At 40.4% G+C, this 19,157-nt stretch overlaps 1 protein-coding gene across 1 annotated transcript in view; it reads right to left on the bottom strand.

Annotated features, from left to right (window-relative positions):
• Window positions 1-19,157, bottom strand: part of KDM3B (lysine demethylase 3B) — a 53,175-nt gene that overhangs the window by 10,346 nt on the left and 23,672 nt on the right. The window contains exons 9-17 of the mRNA XM_032196780.1: window positions 18,819-19,020; window positions 17,217-17,431; window positions 16,017-16,169; window positions 13,889-13,996; window positions 13,673-13,800; window positions 12,247-12,526; window positions 11,021-11,277; window positions 9,418-9,684; window positions 814-985 (exon numbers count right to left, since the gene is read on the bottom strand). Coding sequence (XP_032052671.1) covers window positions 814-985; window positions 9,418-9,684; window positions 11,021-11,277; window positions 12,247-12,526; window positions 13,673-13,800; window positions 13,889-13,996; window positions 16,017-16,169; window positions 17,217-17,431; window positions 18,819-19,020 — 1,782 coding nt within the window. The remainder of the gene's footprint in view (window positions 1-813; window positions 986-9,417; window positions 9,685-11,020; window positions 11,278-12,246; window positions 12,527-13,672; window positions 13,801-13,888; window positions 13,997-16,016; window positions 16,170-17,216; window positions 17,432-18,818; window positions 19,021-19,157) is intronic.

Raw genomic sequence — 19,157 nt, 5'->3', positions numbered from 1 at the left:
CAGTTCAACATATTTCCTATGTACACATAGCAGTGAAAATGGAAACCACTTTATAGATAACGGTTCTACAATCAACAGCATTGCAACAAACCGTCACAACAAATGTGCAAATATAAGACCACGCTGATACAGGTGTGTACAATCTAAAACAGTGTTCCCTGCTTTTCAGAAGCTGTTTAATCTGACCAGCGGAAGATGGACCAGTTTTATCCCCAGGAATTTTAACTGGTTAGCTTCCACATGCACACTTGACAGAAGGATTTCTCAAAGCAGAACTCAAGCATTAATAATGTGTTATCACATGAAACACTCATACAGCACTGCTATTCATAATTTATATAAACTTAACATTACAAAGTATTTTATTTAGTTGGTGCGATGGATCAAGTCTAAGTTTTAGTTTCAAAACCTTCAGTCTGTTTTAGCTTTGCAGATTTCCTTTAGTTTTAAAACAAATGTTGAAGTTGGAAGTGGAGCAAGGGTTGTCAAGTCACTTACTGTCTTCGTAATGGTAAGTGATGATTACTTTCACTGAGGAAAGTTCAAAAAAATAGTTTCCCATTAAATGGATCACCTTTTGACATATCAAAATAACATGTCAGAGTTTTCTTTAGCAACCCGGACTTCATCTTCACTAAAATAATTTCTAGGGTGTGCAACATCTAAGGAGCAATGGCTTCTTTGGATGAGATTTATAACTTTTTTTTTTATTATTATTTTTTTTTTTTTTTAAGAAAACATGTGGAAAAGGGGCAGTTGAAGGTAGCAAGACAGACTGCTCAGTTCAACTTGTCAGCCATAGATATTACTTACTAGATATTATTTCAAAGCCATCCCAGAAGTCACGCACTTTCACGTCTGAAATTATGGCACAGTTCCTGCAGTTCACCAAATCTACATCTTGATCTCCAAACTCCAGGCTGAAAGCTTCTGGTTTCCAAAGTTCTGACTTCAACTTCTTATGGACACCAGATACCAGCACGGGCTGAGAATACAAAGATGCATGCTTACTCCACTGTAACCAAATTTCTTACACATGCAGCCAAACGTTCTTTAGAGCTGAGACTCCTGACTACTATTTTATAAAGGACACCACAAATCTGTTTTCACCCATGTCTGTTTTTTGTTCATCAAACATACAGCCAGAATCAGAGCAAGCTTCAGTTCCAGGCAATGTGCAGTTACCTTAGAAGCAATGCTCTGTTAGACTTACTAAGGGAAGTGTCTTGGGTTTACAAGCCAAGACTGTGGTAGTTGGGGGACTGCAGGGGCGGTCTCTGTGAGATGAGACCAGGGGCTGCCCTGTGCCAGACATGGACAGTTCTGACCAGGCACAGGACAGGAACACTACACAGCCCATCAGCAATGCAGGTGGCACTTCTGTGATGTATTTAAGAAAGGGAAAAAAACAAAACAAAACACAATACGCAGAGGTGAGAAAGGAGTGAGAAAAAGAAATGTGAGGGAAACAACCCTGAAGACACCAAGGTCAGTGAAGAAAGATGAGAGAGAGGTGCTCCAGGCACCGGAGCAGAAATTCCCGCACAGCCCTTCGAGGGGACCATGGTGGAAGCAGGCTGCCCCCCTGCAGCCTGTAGCGTACCATAGCAGAGCAGATCTCCACAATGCAGCTTGTGGAAGAGCCCACAGTGATACAAGTGGATCTGGCCTGAAAGAAGCTGTGGCCTATGGAGAGCCCAAGCTGGTGAAAGCTCCTGGCAGGAAATGCAACCCGATGGAGAGGAGCTCATGCAGGAACAGGCTTCCTGCAAGGAACTACGGCGATAAGGAACCACCACACTGGAGCAGTCCTTAAGCAATCCTTAAGGATTGCATCCTGTAGAAAAGATCCATGCTGGAGGAGTTCTTGAAGAACTGCAGCCCATGGGAAGGACTTATGTTGGAGGAGTTCATGAAGGACTGCATCCCATGGGAGGGACCCCACACTGGAACACAGGAAAAGGGTGAGGAGAAAGGAGAATCAGAGATCAAGTGTTATGAACTGTCTGTAATCTCCGTTCACTGTCACCCTGCACCACTAAGTGTGGGGGCAAGAGGTAGAAGAGGCAGGAATGAAGGAGTGAAGTTGAGCCTAGAAAGAAGGAGGGGTGGGCGCAGATAAGGTGCTTTAGTTTTGTCTTTGTTTCTCATCACCTCACTCTGTTATTAATTGGCAATAAATTATTTTTTCCCAAGTTGCATCTGTTTTGCCTGTGACTGTAACTGGTAATTGATCTCCCTTGTCTTTATCCTTGACCCACAAGCTGCTACATCTTACTTTCTGCTCTTGTCCTGTTGTAGAAGAGGGAGAGCAGCTGGGTGGAGGCCTGGCAATCCTAGGTCAATCTACTTGTGGAATTGTCTTGAGTCCCACCAACCCTGCTGTTTAAGCACAAATGCCACTACCACTAGAAATTGCATTTGTATTAAAACAAACTGATATGAAACTTCCATATTCTGATATGATTTCGTTTCCTTTTTTTTTTTTTTTTAAACTAGTTCCCTCATTCCTTACATACAATGATGGTTCATCATTAACTCTCTAGTACAAAATCAAGGGGCAGAAAAGCACCTGTTTACTTGCAAAATGAGTTTTAAGATATTTAGACTAACCACATACACACAATCCAAACCAAAATTTGAGTGGCCTCTCCCCATAAACGCTCAAGGCGTTTCCTAAACTAACAATACTAGGAAAAAGGTATATCAGACAATCCTCCGAACAGTGGCCAAAGACTTTTAAGTTTAAGACGACTTGGGTCTCAGTCTCTTTACTGCAATCACTAGAGTTGCAAGACTTAAGAGGGGAAAAAAATAAACTGTACATGGACTATGCCACCTGAAAAACTTTAGGTTTACTGCTACCTACGTTCAAATGACAGTTCACGTGTCTGTGAAAGGCTGAATTAACTTCAAGCTGGGCCTTACACATTAGCAATGATTCGAAGGTGGACCTTGGTTTTATTTACATGAAGAAAGAGCTAAGTACAATCCTGAGGAGCACATGACACTAGACATTCTAGTAGCATCAGAGTTCTAGGCAAAGATATCCAAAAAGCTAGAGGCAAGCACCTGTAAAGATACACTGTTTTAGAACACCCCAGTAACTAAACACTGCTTCAGCTGGATTGTTCTGTGAAGGCCTCTAACAGGATGGTATCCCATTTTATTCCCTAAATGACAATGCCTATTCATTCAAAATTCTCCATGAAGGAGAAAAAAAAAAACAAAAAACAAAAAACAAAACAAAAAAAACAAACAAACAAACAAACAAAAAAAAAACACCCTTTGGGAATAACACAAGTGGCTTTGTTTTTCAAATATATTATCACGTAGCCTTTAAGATCTAGAAAGCAGCAATGAAACCTCAACTCCAGAAGACTGAAGGTTAAGAAAACAAAAAGGGCATGTTACTTCAGTCCTGCCAACTTCTGAAAAAAAAAAAAAAGGAAAAAAAAAAACAAAACAACAAAACCACAGAGTCTGGAAAAGACCTCTTGAAAACATCTAGTCCAACTCCGCTTCCCTGCTCAATCAGGGTCAGCCACAGCAGGTTGCCCAGGACCATCTCCAGTTGGGCTTTGAGTATCTCCAAGAATGAAGACTCCACAAATTCTCGGTGCCACCTCTTCCAGTATTTGAGCACACTCACTGAAGAACTGTTTATTGTGTTCAGGTTGAGCTTCTCTTTTTTATAATTTGTGCCCACTGCATCTTGTCCTGTTCATGTGCACTACTGAAAAGAGTCTAGTTCCCTCTTCTTCATTACATTCCCATCAGGTATTTATACACATTGATATGATTTTCCACACAATCCAGCAAAACTTCTCTTGTCCAGCCAGAATAATCCCAGCTTTGTCAGCCTCTCCTTACCTGAAAGATGCTTCAGTCCTTTAAATCATCTTTGTGACCGTTCACTGGACTTGCTCCAGTAAATCCATGTCTCTTTCATACTTAGAAACACAGAAGTGGACACACTGCTCCAGGTGCGGCCTTACCTGTGTTGAGTAGAAGGACCACCTCTCTTGACACTGACAAAGCTCTTCCTAATGCAGCCCAAAATTGCTATTGGCCTTCTCTGTTGTGAGGATGTATTGCTTGTCATCCACCAGGATCCCAAAGTCCCTCTAAATAAAGCTACTTTCCAGTTGGTCAGCCCACAGCAAGTACTGCTACATGGGGTTACTCCTCCTGAGGTGCGGGACTTTGTATTTCCCCTTGTTGAAAGTCAGAAGATTTCTCTTGGTCCAGTTCTCTGGCCTTCAGGTCTGCCTTAATAGCAGCACAACCATCTCATGTATCAGCCATTGTTCCCAAATTTTTACTGTCTGTAAACTTGCTGAAGTCTGTCCATGCATCTAGGTCATTAATAAGGATGTGAAACTCAGAGGAGTGGCTGATATCCCAAAGGGCTGTGCTGCCATTCAGAGGGAACTCAACAGGCTGGAGGGCTGGGCTGAGAGGAACCTCATGAAGTTCAACAAGGGCAAGTGCAGGGTCCTGCACCTAGGGAGGAATAACCCCAAGCACCAGTACAGGCTGGGAATGACCTGCTGGAGAGCAGCTCTGCGCCCTTGTGGCCAAGAACGCCAACGGTATCCTGGGCTGCATTTGGAAGAGTGTTGCCAGCAGGTCGAGGGAGGTGATCCTCCCCTTCTGCTCAACCCTGGTGAGGACACAACTGGAGTATTCTGTCCAGTTCTGGGCTCCCCAGTACAAAAGGGACATAGAACTACAGAAGTGAGTTCAGAGGAGGGCTACTAAGATGATTAGAGGACTGGAGCACCTGTCATACAAGGACAGGCTAAAAGAACTGGGGCTGTTTAGCCTGGAAAAGAGAAGACTGAAGGGAGACGTCATTAATGTACACAGATTTCTGAAGGGAAGGTGTTGAGAAAATGGAGCCGAACTCTTTTCAGTTGTGCCCAGTGACAGGATGAGAGGCAACGGGCACAAACTGAAGCACAGAAAGTTCCGACTGAATATGAGGGGGCATTTCTTTACTGTGGGGTGACAGAGCACTGGAACAGGTTGCCTGTTCTCTTCTGTATCTCTTCTCTGGAGATATTCAAAACCCACCTGGATCCCATCCTGCACAAGGTGCTCTAGGTGATCCTGCTCAGTAGGGGGGTTGGACTAGACAACCTTCAGAGGTCCCTTCCAACCTCGTCCATTCTGTGACTCCATAAAATAGTACTCAACCCAATACTGACCTCTTAGTGTACACCACTAGCAACTGGCCTCCAGATGGACTTTGTGCTAGTGATCTCGAATCTCTGAGCATGGCACTTTGGTCAGTTTTAAACCCACCTCCCTGCCCACCTATCTAGTTCGTACTTCATCAGTTTGTTTGATGATGGTATGAATGTCTGAAGAAGGCCTCATCACTTCCTTTTGATCAGGTGGTCTATAGCAGATATTAATAATCATGTTACTCATGTTAGTCCAGTCTACCTGCTAACCCTGACCCATAAGCTCTCAACTGGCTCATCATCCATTCTCATGCAATTTCACACATTCCAGCTGGTCTCTCAAACAGCAATACTCCTTCCTTGCTTTTCTTGCCTGTCCTTCCTGAACAGTCTGTACCTATCCCTTGCCGTACTCTTGTGTGAGTTATTCCACCACTTCTGTTACACCAATGAGACTGTGGCCCTGCAACCCCATGCTAATTCTTCCTCGCAATGCATGCATTTAGTGTGCAGGCACTTCAGAAAGGTCTTGTTGATTTCCAAGAAATGGTATGAGAGGTTTCCTCAAAATGCTGTGATATAGACATTTCCTTATTTGGAACAGGTTTGAGGTGGACCCCCTTTCATTTCTGTTTTGTTGAGTATGAAAGCCTTCCTGTTCACATCACCCCACATAGCTTGTTTGACAACCCAGCCAACTAAGTCCTTTCTGTGTCTCAAAGCTATCCTCTCCCTCACTTGTCATTCCTAGTTTGTAGCTCTCCTAATCACAGTGGCCAGCCTGTTAGCAAAGATGCTTTTATCCTGCTAGTCTTCCAAGAAGTCCTTGATGCTCAAAAACGTTCCTGTAACAATAAAACCCCAAAGCCCTGTTGTCAAAACCAGACACACAAACAACGGCTTGCAGGATCAGTCCATCCTTCTTCAAGTACTTCTCCCTCACTGGCAAGACTGAGAGAACCACCTGGCCCACATGCCTTTGACCAGTAATCCCAGAGCCATATATTCACTCTTGATACTGTCCAGGTCTCCCCAGTACTGTTTGTGCCAATATGGAAAAGCAGCAGGGGGGTAAATGTCTGAGGGCCAGATAAGATTTGGCAGTCGTTCTACCATGTCCAATATGTAAGTCCCTGACAAGTAGCAAACTTCCCTAAAATGACAGAGCAGATTATGTTAATCCCAAATTTAAATATATTCCCTGATCCCAGTAAGGGCTGTAACATTTGGATAGACTTCAATCATATTCTACAGAAAAATAAGGATCATGGATGAGGAAGAAATCACAGTACCTTTCACAGGATGGGTGGAAACTCCTGCCAGGTAGACTTTAAGCTGATGGATAAGCTAGTTTTCTTCAGCCCAGGCAAATAATGACATATTTTGTTCCCTGCTGTATTCACTTAAGCATTTGAACGTAATAACAAGAAGAACAGAAATCTATTTAACCTAGTAGAACCCTTCCAGCTATTAAGCAGAGAATTTCCCATGAAAGAAAGAAAATGCTCTCCCTCAAGTGAGGAACACTGGTAGGGTTGCAAGATAAAAAGACAGTAGACTTGTTTGGAAGACATTTTGTGCCATAACTGCTCTCAAAAAACAGGCAGAAAAGAAAAACCTCCAACACCACCTTAAAGGGAGAGAGGGGGCGAGCGGGAGAGAGAGAGCACCTAGTACAAGAACTCAGAAAAGAGCATGTTTCTATAAGGATAAGAATCATGTGACGGTATCCCCAGTTGAGCAAGAACTGCGTTCAGGACAGCGAAACGCTCTGGAAAAGCAGCTCCAAAAAGAAGTAATCCTATGGTCTTCTGGTAAAGCCTGGGATAAGACATAGTTTAACTTATCTCTGACGATTTCTAAGACAGTATTTGAAAAATGTTGCTCATCTTGAATGACACTAGGAGTGCCATTTGTTATCCAAACATTAAGAAAAAATAATTTTCTGTTACCAGTTTGGGATGCTACCATGGCTAAGATTTTCATATGACTCAGATCTAGTGCCTAGGGAACATTTATGGGGCCAGGGGATATTTAAGACTTTCCAATTAGCCTTTTTCAACCCACAGAACAGGAAAAGGGAAGGTGATTTTTTTGGGGTGGAATTCATGTTCTTTGACTTCACTTTCAAAGGGGCACCTGGGCTGTGGATTCAGCTGAAAGAGAACTGTGATAAAACAGTTTGTTAAGAGAATCTCTGCTCTCAGAAATTCTGTTTAAAATGACCTTGCTAAAACAGCAACACCTGGGTCACCTGCTCTGTCTGGTGCAGGAGTAAGAGAGTTCCAAGTAGCTTGCTTTCTGCCTTTGAGCAGTAAACTCATGTGAATGCAACATCACTGGAGAATCCCTGAATAAGGATGGGACTGCTGCTATGAAAGGGGCCTCGGAATGATAAAATCATGCAAAAATCATCCCTAGCACATTTGGGGGAAAAGCCTAAAACAGAGGTTCACAAACAGTATATAAACGTGACTGTTGTGGCCAAAGTCTCAGAGTCTGCACCAGCTTAGAAGGTGATGCGCACTGGAAGTTACACATTCATCTGACAGCAAATCAGTAATCCCATCTCTAGACTCCATCAGGAGAATCTCAAGATTCATTAACAATTAAGGACCTCATGGACACATGCAGCATCTTGATTCTGGTGATAAAGCCAGTTTAATCTGCACAGATACTGATGAGCAAGTGTTTTGTCAGTAGCTGCCAAATTATTTAGGATCCTCTTCAGGAGGAGAATATTATTTGCTGACAGATAGAGTAGAGAAAATTGCCAGAGCATACTGACCAGAAATTTAACAGCTCTTAGCCAAGACAGGCAGATGACTGACAACACAGGAGTGCAAAAAAACTGATCAGAAATTATAATTCAGAATGATGCAACAGGTTCAAAAAAGATGAGGTCCCTGTGCACTCTGGGAAGAATCCAGGAGGACAAGAAGACAACTGCAATTAGAGGGAAAGCTGGCAATACCACCAGCAGGCTGCATTTCTAGTCAGACAAGGGAGGTACAGTAGCCCCTAACACTTATTAGTAGCTGACTAGTGAAGTCAACAAAAGAACTGGTTGACCTGTGGTTGGTGGTGGCACAAGCCTCTTTGCAGTTCTCATGGGTACATGCTAGTTATACATGTGCCTAGTGGATGCAAAAATGTCCCCATGGGACATGCTAAAGTTAACTGGGAAGTACTCTTCCACTGGCAGGAATAGACTCTGAGTTCCAAAAGAGGAATGTGAAGCCTGATCTGCTCCTCTGTCACAGCTCAGCAGCATGTATGTCTTGCGAGCAACACAAAATAAGTAAAGAACGTTAGTTCCAAGAATATTAGAACAATAACAACAGAACAGCTGTCAACAAGAACCTCCCCAGAAGAGAAGATAAGGGACATACCAATCTAGCACCAAGGGTCTCAATTCCGAGTAGTAAGTGAAGGTAACAGTGTCAGAGGTAGCTTTGGAACCAAATGCTAAGAACACAGTTTGAACACTAATGGACACCAGAATCTGTCAGAGCTACGGGTACGCTTCCCGAGTAGCAGCAGTTACATTTCTTAAGCTTCAGCTTGCCTGACCAGGCCAATATTAATGACTCTCTGGAGAAGTCTAAGAACTGCAGCACTATGGACTAAAATCTGAAACAGTGGCTATATACTGGCAGCAGGTCTAAGTCTTCTCTCTTGACTGAAGACCTCATCAGTCAACGACCACTCAGTAGAGTGCTCAACACATGAGATGCTGAATCCAAACCAATACTTGGGTTCATACAGGCTGCAGGCTAAAAATGAGTCACTGCCATCACTATACCCCAAAATTCTGGCAGAACTTGTTTCATGCAGCACCTGTATTCTTGTACATGCTGCAGCTGGAAAGAATGGACCTTTTCCTGAGGCTATAAAGCATCAAGTATGGGGTAGATCCCTGCAGGATGCATGCAGGAATCGAAATGGATTCACTAACGTGCTGTGGCAGAGCAGGTTCAGCACAAATCACACTACAACTTAAAAGGCTGTCAAGCTGAGAACAACACATGTACTTGAGTCAGTTCAGCATGGAGTGGACAGGGCTGCTGTGTCCCCTGTTTACAGTGCTACGGTTGAAATCCTTGTTCATCATATGCACCCAGGAGCAACTGGCCAAAGTTTGAATGGATACATTAACAAAGGTAGAGATTAAACTGTCAGGATACTTCTAAGCCATAAAGGTTGGCAATTTGTCATCACCCACCTGGCCTTGTTTCCAACACTCCCTGAAGATCTTCCAGTTGTTTTTGTTGCTAGGATCATGAAGACAAAGGAGCCTACCATCACAAAGCCAAGAGTGGGAAGTGTGTGGATCCAGAACATTTAAACCCATTACCATTTCCTTCACATCTCTTTGCGTGTCAGCTAAATTACTAGCTCGTTTTGCAGCATCAGATGTCTTCTTATTTTCCACCACAGAAGCAATGATATGGTCTAAAAAGTTAGGCAGGCTGGCTTTACCTTTGGCCCCCTAGAAGATGTAAACCCAGAGGTAAGTTTCATCTTGCAACAGCAGACATTATCTGCTCTCATTCAGCTTTCAGTCATGAACATTTTGCTATCAAAAAAATATTCAGCAGTAAACAAATCAGCAGACACAGGCATATATCCAGTAAGAACAGAAACAGATATGCTCCTGTTTTACTATGGTAAAGTTTAAAATAACCTGCTACAAGCAGATTGTAGGATTCCTGAACAGGAATGTGAGTAATAAGAAAGTGATGGGGGTCGTAACAGAAACAACTTAAATGCCTTTTGTTGATAGAGGCAACAACTTAACTACATCTCTTATACTGGAAGACCAGAGGTCAAGAAAGTGAAAAAAATAAAGCATACAACAAATCTGATTAAAGGTGATGAGAGAATGCATACAGTTGCGAGGACAGAGATACAAACCAAGACAGGCCCTCTCATGCCTTGCAGGAATAACTTGCTTTAAAATGTGATCACAACATTGGAGCTTGTACTCAGGGATGAGAGGAGAAAATAGTATTTTTGGATTCAATTTCCTGTAGCAGTGACATGTTTTCCCTTAGAGCTGCAGTTCCCTCTACTAATAGCAAACAACATGAACAATTTTTAAGGTTCCATTCCCCAAATTTAACATGTAGGAAAAAAAATCTGCTATGAGACAAGCCATTTCATCATCTTCCCTCATTCTATCTGCCTGGGCTTTTGGAGTAAGTCTTCTGGGAAGACCTAAGTCTTAATAAATCCCAGGGGACGTTCCCTTCTCTTGAACTAAATGTTTTTAAGCATTTCAAGCACCATTGATTTGTTGGTTTTTATTTTTTTTTTTTAAGGTTATTTCCTCCAAATCAAATTAAAGAGAAACAAAGTGTCTTTATTCCAAAACAAGCCTCTAGAAATACTAAACACATCTTACATTCATTTACAATCTTATATATACTTGGAAGGCATTTAAGCTTTTTAAGGAACTGATTTGCTCACAAGTTTTTGTCTTTTTGGAGAGTATGCTCTTGCAATGCTTTTAAAGATCCACTTTAAAGTGAGCTTTTACAGGGATGCTGATCATCAGTTAAACAATTTAAAGGCTATACGTAACTCACTTTCTTGGTCTCTGGGAAGAAATAGCTTCTCCACCACATCAGCAAACCAAATTACAAACTAACAATGAACATCAAAATTCTCTACAACTTTGTGGGGTGGTGGACCTGGCTAGATATTACGTTTGTTTCAACATTTGAGAATAAGATGATATAAAAAAAAATTAGATTAAAACTGTTAGATCATCACAAAATTCTTTTCTATAACAGACATTGTTGAGGGAATACAAAATCGCTTACCGTAGAAGCTGCAGAAAAGACTGGAGGAAAGGGAATTCCCGTGTCTAATGGGACCTGAGGAAGCTTTCCTGGCCCTGTGTGTAGCAGATCTCTGAGGCTGGAGCCTTCTGCTTTGTTGCTAGATGTCACTGGGCCCAACAACAGGCTATTAAACAGCTTTGGGGTTAGTGGGGAAACCTTTGTAGTGGAGTTGAAGGAATCCAATCCAAAGGGTGAGTGGGATTCTTTACTAAGCACTGACCTCAGTGATCCTGATTCTGCAAGAAAAATATCAAAATGAAGGGAAAAAAAATGCAAATTTCAAATGACCATAAAGTCCTCTGAAATGAGTTCTTCTTGCATTAAATATGGTATTGACATAATTTTTTGGTACATTATCACCACAACAGTGAATGGACACCTTGAAGAGAATGACAAAGACATCAGATCAGACAGATTTTACTCTTAGCAGCCTGTTAGTTAAGGTTTCGAGTAGCACAGTAGTTTATCTGATCTGACAGTGTTTGATGTACAAGAAGCCATAACTTTGTAACAGGCTTAATTAAAAATATTTCCTTGACATTCCAAATTAATGTTTCGATATAAAATATTTCAAATTTTAACTACAGTCAAAATATTACAGTTGCTAGGCACTGCAAAAATTCAAGAGCATTTAAGACTGACATATAAAGCAGTTTCTACTAGACATGTGGACAGGAATAATTCTGTTTTAGTCATGCTACCTTTGACAACTCTGAGGTGTATATTATAAAGAATTACTTTCATACTGGAAATCACACTCTCAGTCTATCGAGTATTTAAAGAAGTTCTAAGCTTTCATTTGACTCAGGTAGGCTCTAATCTCTATATTCTTAGGAAATGCACTCTTCAGATTGCACATTGAACAGCTTTGTTTACTTCAATAGTTCATAAACTGACAGATCTACATCTGAAATTAATTACTGTCACTTTACATCAGGATACCAGCTGCTTATTACTTAGAAAATAAACTCAAGAACCAGCACTGAGATAAACTGGGAGTGACAAGACAGTATTTTTTATTTTCAGCAATATCATCTTCCTAGTTTTCCATATTCTTAAGCCTGTAAAAAAAAATAAATCTGCTTCCAGACGCAAAGAAAAAACATTCTATTTAAGAATGTACACTCTCACAAAGAATAGCAAGTAAGCAGCACATTATTGTTTATTTTTTATTTCCAACCCCATAATGCACGTGTTCTGCTCACCTTTTGTTTCTTCTTTCGCTTTTTGTGTTGCTAAGTCTGCAAGCCAGTGTAAGGCAGATGATGGGGCTGTTTCTGGACAAAGTGGTCTGTTAGTCTTTGTTTCAGCAGTGTTATTGGTTGATAATGTCTCTGTTTTTGCAGGTTCTTCTGTCCTACTATCATTTGCTTCAGATTTTGGTACACTGTCCACTTCTAGCTGCCCTGCTCCCGCTGTCCCTGCTCCAGTGGAAAAGGTGCTCTCACTTCCAGGGACTGATGCACTGGCATTTACAGTCGGAAGCTAAAACAAAGGTATAAACATCTGCTAAATGCTGAACAAAGGGAAGAGTTCAGCTTGAGAACATTTTATTTATCTAAAGCACTGTTTTTTTTGTGGTTTTTTTTTGTTTGCTTCAAGCTAACAGAAGAATTCCTTTGCGCTTATGTAGCAGCAGAGTACAGAAGCTTGTCATCTCTGTATATTAGACCTTGCACTGTGACATGAACTTTACCATGTACTACTAAGCAAATTTTTTAATGCAAGCCCAGACTTTTATATTTTCTTTTTACAGGAGGATTTTTGTGTGAGCAGTAACAAAACTCCTCTAGATTCAGCATAACATTCACGAAACGTAACAAAGTATACTTTGTAAACTGCAAACTGCTCACACTGGATTGTTTTAAGATAGAGCATCAATATGAATGGCTTCCTGCTCAAACTTATACATAAGAAGGATTAGATCAAACCCTTGCTACAAGAAGGACATCAAGGTGCTCAAGCGAGTCCAGAAAAGGGCAATGAAGCTGGTAAGGGGTCTGGAGAACAAGTCTTACGAGGAGCAGCTGAGGGATCTGGGCTCGTTCAGCCTGGAGAAGAGGAAGCTCAGGGGTGACCTTATTGCACTCTACAGGTACCTTAAAGGAGGCTGTAGCAAGGTGGGGATTGGTCTATTCTCCCACATGCCTGGTGACAGGACGAGGGGGAACGGGCTAAAGTTGCGCCAGGGGAGGTTTAGGTTGGATATTAGGAAGAACTTCTTTACTGAAAGGGTTGTGAGGCATTGGAATAGGCTGCCCAGGGAAGTGGTGGAGTCACCATCCCTGGAGGTCTTTAAAAGATGTTTAGATTTACAGCTTAGTTATATGGTTTAGTGGAGGACTTGTTAGTGTTAGGTTAGAGGTTGGACTAGATGATCTTGGAGGCCTCTTCCAATGTAGATGATTCTGTGATATCCATTTGGTAAATAACAATTACAGCATACGCCCCTGAAAAGCATCCTATTAATTAATAAAAAATTAATCCCATTAATTTTGCTTAGGCAAGACACTTCTAACACACACCAAGAAAAAGTGTGTTTCACAGTAGATTAGCCTAAACAATCTAACATTTTAATAGATCTTTAAAATGTAGTGTCAAACAAAGTGATTACAGCCCAAGATTACATACCTGTGATATTCCGTTAGTGACGGCTGGTCTCAACACTGACTTGTTCTGCCGATTAATACACGGACAATTGGCTTTAATACCCCATTTGCCTCGTGCTGCATGAACCATGTCTCCAATATTATAAAGGGCTGGAATAAAGTTTAGATTTTTAATATCACATGTAAAGAAATCTAAAAACAAGGCCTTAACTATAAATTTTCAAGTTTCAAGCATTACCTGTACCAGGAATGATCTGTGTTGGCATGAGATTCTCTGGTTCATGAGATTGACCCTTTGCACACTTCAGCCATGAGAACACTTCCTCATCACCAATCTCCTCTGTCTCTGGAATAAAGACATACAAAGAAGTAAACTTATTAAAAAAGTCACTAGAACTTTACAATACAATGCATCAATATTGTTTCTTCAGATTCTTTACAGTGCAGAAGATTAACCTGGGGATCTCAGAAATAAATTATAAAAACAGATCATTAGCACATGATACACAGCAACTTCTTTGCATCCAGATAATGAAGCTACCACGTTAATTTTCCCTTCATCACAATCAAAGGAGTTCACTACTTTCTATCACCTAGAAGTGTTTGCTTCTTTCCTCAATTTTTGAGATCACCATTGTTCTCGTATCACTCTCCTAAGTTGTACAGTAATTCTAACTTTTAACGTCATCATCTCCCAAACTTTTCCACAAGTATTTGCATATCAGTTTAAGGAAGAAGAAACTAAGCCTTCTTGTGACTATATCTGCTTAATAAATCTAAAAAGTAACAAATAAATAGATTGAAAAGCAGCCTGACAAATATATATTACTTCAGATTCTAAACCAAGTTGCGCCTACATAGACATTGCTGCATAAACTGCACACCATTCTCTTCCTTTAAAAATGCAGTAAAAGGGGAGTAGAAGATTAAAAGGATCATATTAGTAGTGGACTTGTCAGTACTAGGTTAAATGTTGGACTGGATGATCTTACAGGCCTTTTCCAACCTGAATGATTCTATGATATACAACTTCATTTCAGGGTCCCTTTAGACCTTTTATCTGCACAGGTTGTTTCTACATCACAATGTTCTGAAGCCTCTTGAGGCAAGTAATTGTATTAAGGTAATGCCTCTGTTGTCCATTTTGGCCCATCCCAAAATTTCAGACTTACTAATAAACGAGAATTAGGATACTGTTTTCAGGAAGCTGTTCATAAGCAATACACACACCACAATTATATGTCACTGTGAAATATCGATCTTTTCTGTACTGACCCTCCTCTGTACACCAACAAATACAAACTTCCCATGTGCCCAAGACATCTTTATTTTAACCTAGCATGGATAAGGATATATATTTTATAATGTGAGAGAAGGTGTTAAAGGACCACTGCCCTTGAATCATGAAAATCTTTATACCACATTCTGTCAGTGGCATATTCAGTCCCAAATGCTTTTTCCAAACATGTACAGTGCCAAAATGCAAAAAAAAAAAAAAAAAAAAAAACACTATTCTACTTACTGTCTTTCAATTATTTCCATTATACCCTGGTTAACTACATCTTAAAGACTGGTACACTCTTTCGCACTTTTCCGGTGTGTTCTGGCAGTAATTTCTTCCTTATACAAAAATAGGGGTGAAGTTTTATCTAATTTTAAAACCCATTGCTTTGATAATTCAGTGCTTTCAGGAATCTTTATTTTAACAGGCAGATAGCAGTACTCACTATCTTTAGTATTTTGTACATCTGCTTCATAGAGTCACGTAACTGTCAGTAGTAGATTTACATTTATTAAGATTGGCCATTGTCAGCATCCATACTACCAAAGCTGTCTCAATACAAATATACACAAAAACATCTGATACTCACTTCTGCAAAAACATTATCTCCCTATTTGTTACAAATCAAAGTTACTGAAGTTTTCCTTAATTAAAAAAGCATTAAGGAATCAAAAAGAGAAAACATTCCAAAAACTCCTTTGTACAGGAAGTGGTTCTCTATAGTGTGTGCTTACTAGTCCATCTTGTGATGGTTCAGACCAGGCATACATAGTATTATTTAATTCTTCTTTAGCTGAGGAAAAGATGGAACTAGACAGCAGTCTTTCTCAGTACACAACATATGCCTACTGATGTCACAATTTTAACATAAAACTCTAACCAAATAGATAAAATACAGTTATTTAAAGAAATAGAGAATGGAACAGCAACATATAAGGCAGCTGTGCTAAAGTTCCAAACTTACAGACTCCCACATTGATACTTACCAACTTTCCTACAAAAGCTTAATCAACTTCCCAGAAACTATCCCCACAGAAAGCCAGCTGTTTTGTAGATGACAGTAAGGAAAAAATCCAGTACTCACCACTACGTGGACGATTCTTCCTCAGCCGGTAACAGTCCAGACAGACCCCAAACCCACACTTGCGACAAACCCAATGAATATTGAAGAGTGTTGTCTCACATACATCACACATTTCCCTCACACCACGTACTGCTCGCTTCCATGCCACTTTCTCTAAAAATAGAAGGAACATTAGGAATCATTGCTTTGACATTTTTCATTTCTCTCATCTAATTTGAGAATATCACAGTAACATTGACAAGCAATTCACAGAAACATGACTTGGGGGCAGAGTATAGAAACACATACTTCTTACATCCAGAGACACTCTTTGAGTTGCTAGTCCTTTGACACTACCAAAATCCCCATTTCTAAGAGGTTGTAAGGTTAAATCCCAAAACACACACTACAGAGAAATGGGGCACCTCACAAAGCTCTGTAGAGTCTGAACTTCATGGAAGTTACAGGAAAATTGTAAAACTGCTAGCTTTATGAACAAATAACGTGAACATATAAAACTATAAGGAATGAGTCTTAAATATCATTAATTGGATGACTATCAGTTCTTTGGATTCTGAACTAAGAAATCTGCTGAAGTAGTAGTCCTCTCCAAATGGATGCCCTCATAAGTTCCAGGAACTAAAGTGAAAAATCAGACAGAGCAATCAATATGACAGGCTGAACCGGATACCTTGAGGAAATTTTTTCCAAACACACTACCCCTTTTAGTGGCAATGCTGTCAACTAGTTCCTTAGCTGAGTACTTGCACGCTGAATGTGTGTGCTGTTCTCTACACAGAAAACCCTGTGCTTTTATGTGATGTCCCTGGAGTATAATAAGACTGAAGTATTAAAAAAAGATGCTCATTAAAGTGGAGCTCGTCAACATGAAAAGTGTTCACTTCTATTTTCTTAGGAGCATGGGTCAGCTAATTTCTGCACTTGTTTACTGAACAATCAACAAATGATGTCTCAGAAAGTTACCGTTAGCTTTCCTTGTAGAAAGGCTGCACTGATCCAAACGAAAAATCCCAAATTCTGGTGGGATTACATAGCATTTACAAAATTACACACACCCAAAAGAAGTGAATATAGCCTTCTTGTTTGAAGAAGAGGAGAAGCGTTTTGACAAAAAGTTATATTACTCATTTAACTCTTCCATTGCATGGTATATGTCACACACAGAAGATGGATAAAAAACACATCAAAAACCCAGCTTACGATGTGGCTCCACCATCATCATTGCCTCTTTTTCTGACATAACAAGCTGGCAGAACTGGTCTCCAACATTGGCCAGGATGTATTTTGAAGTCTCCAAATCAATCCCCTCTGCAGGGGAGGAGGAAGGAATCCATAGACTCATGGCATCAGGGTCACTCTGCTGTGGGTTCAAGAAACCCTCTACTCGTAGAATACCTTTCCGGGTAAATATCAGCCTGCAGAAAAGAGGATAAAGTAAGCTTGTTAACCACCTTTAATTAATTTATAATGCAATCTATGTCAAAATATAGATCCGGAAAGGGGAAAAAGGCTTGAGTTACAGTACAATAATTTACAGCCAGTAAAATTATTATGCAAATCCAAATAAAGAAGAGAATAAGGTACATGAAGGCAATGGCTGCAAAACCCACCAGAAGGGATGCCCAGGTCCCAGTATGTGTTGGTGTGAAATTCCACATGAGAGATTGTTACAGATTGGTATAATTCTATACTGTTAATAGAACGAGATGATAAAATTAAAATTATTTGGGCTGCTGCATGATACTGCTTGTAAAATTGTGCATGGTTCGTTCTCTATTTTAACTCAGTAGAAAGTTATTTCCCAACTCAGGGAAGGGTCCCTTCCAACTCAGGATATTCTATGATTCTATGATTCTATGAACTCTTGGGAAACCAGTATTTCAATTCTGGCTAGTAATGCTTGCACTTAACAACTGCTCTAACAGTTCACATTAGAAAAGACAAAAATCCTTATTGTACCTACTCTTCTTGACACTGTTCTCCCCAGATATGAGACAACTGTTCTATCAGTAGCAGTTGATGCTCCTAGTCTTCATGTGGTAAAAGGTATAACAATGTAACTTAGAGAAGCCTGAATGTCTCCTGACATTATTAAAAGTAACTTTATTTTTCAGCAAAAAATATTTTTGATTTTAATCGCAAAGATAGTTTATTTTTTAACAAGTTCAGGAAGAGCAGCAGCTATAATCCTTATGGGTGGCACATACTAAAAATTTTCTTCATCCTTTAAATGTCCAAAAGCGAGTAAACATCTTTTTTCAAATGATGCCTTGTGCTTGCTACAATAGGCAGATAAGGAAGATGAAGAGAAACATGAACTGCAAAGGAACATACGTAGTACACAGAGAAAATACAGGCAGCAGCCTGCTCCTAGAAATCAGTTTTGTACTCAACTTACAAAACCTAGTCAAACATCAGCCTCGTTCATGCTGGCAATATCACATCACTTGACTAAATTAAAATTTTCTCTCTGTTCTGAACTCCTTATGACAGAGCAAAAGAACAGTTACTGCATACAAAAACTATTACCCAATAAAGCAAATTCCATCTCCTAAGGCTGGATTTAACACTTCTCCTACTGTCACACAGCTGTAAGCTGTACATTCCAGCAACAGCTCTTCCCTCACCTCTCCGCCTGAGCAAGGAAATACCAGTCAGGTGATGCAGGGAAATGCAAGATACTCAAAATCTTCACTATTGTACCCAAGCAAGTAAATTAAATAAAACACAAATACTTTGTGCTTGGACATGGTCCAAGCTCTGCGTATAAACTACATATGAAGGAAGGAAGGATTTGAGCACCTCCGGAAATGGAAGAAGCGACATGCCACAGTTGAGTCATCCTGCTCTTGCTCCTTAAATTTGCGGTACCGCTCCAGACGGCACTCCCGGCACTTGTGCAGATGTGGGGCTACATTGATGCAAGAGCCGTCCTGGAGAAAAGGCTCACCTGACTGCTTCAGCTTCCTCACCTTACTCATGTCTTTCAGTACCGACTGGCCAACTGGGTGAGGCAAAGTAGAAGTAAAAATTCATTAGTTAACTGAAACAGCAAAATGATACTGGCCCCAATACACGTATTTTCAGAAATCTGTACGTTCATACCCATGACAAACCAGTAAGACTGATCATTTCAGCAGA

This window comes from Aythya fuligula, chromosome 14, assembly GCF_009819795.1.
Source record: "Aythya fuligula isolate bAytFul2 chromosome 14, bAytFul2.pri, whole genome shotgun sequence".
NCBI lineage: Eukaryota > Metazoa > Chordata > Aves > Anseriformes > Anatidae > Aythya > Aythya fuligula.
Note: the sequence above shows the minus strand (reverse complement) of the source record. Positions and strands in the feature narration are given on the sequence as shown.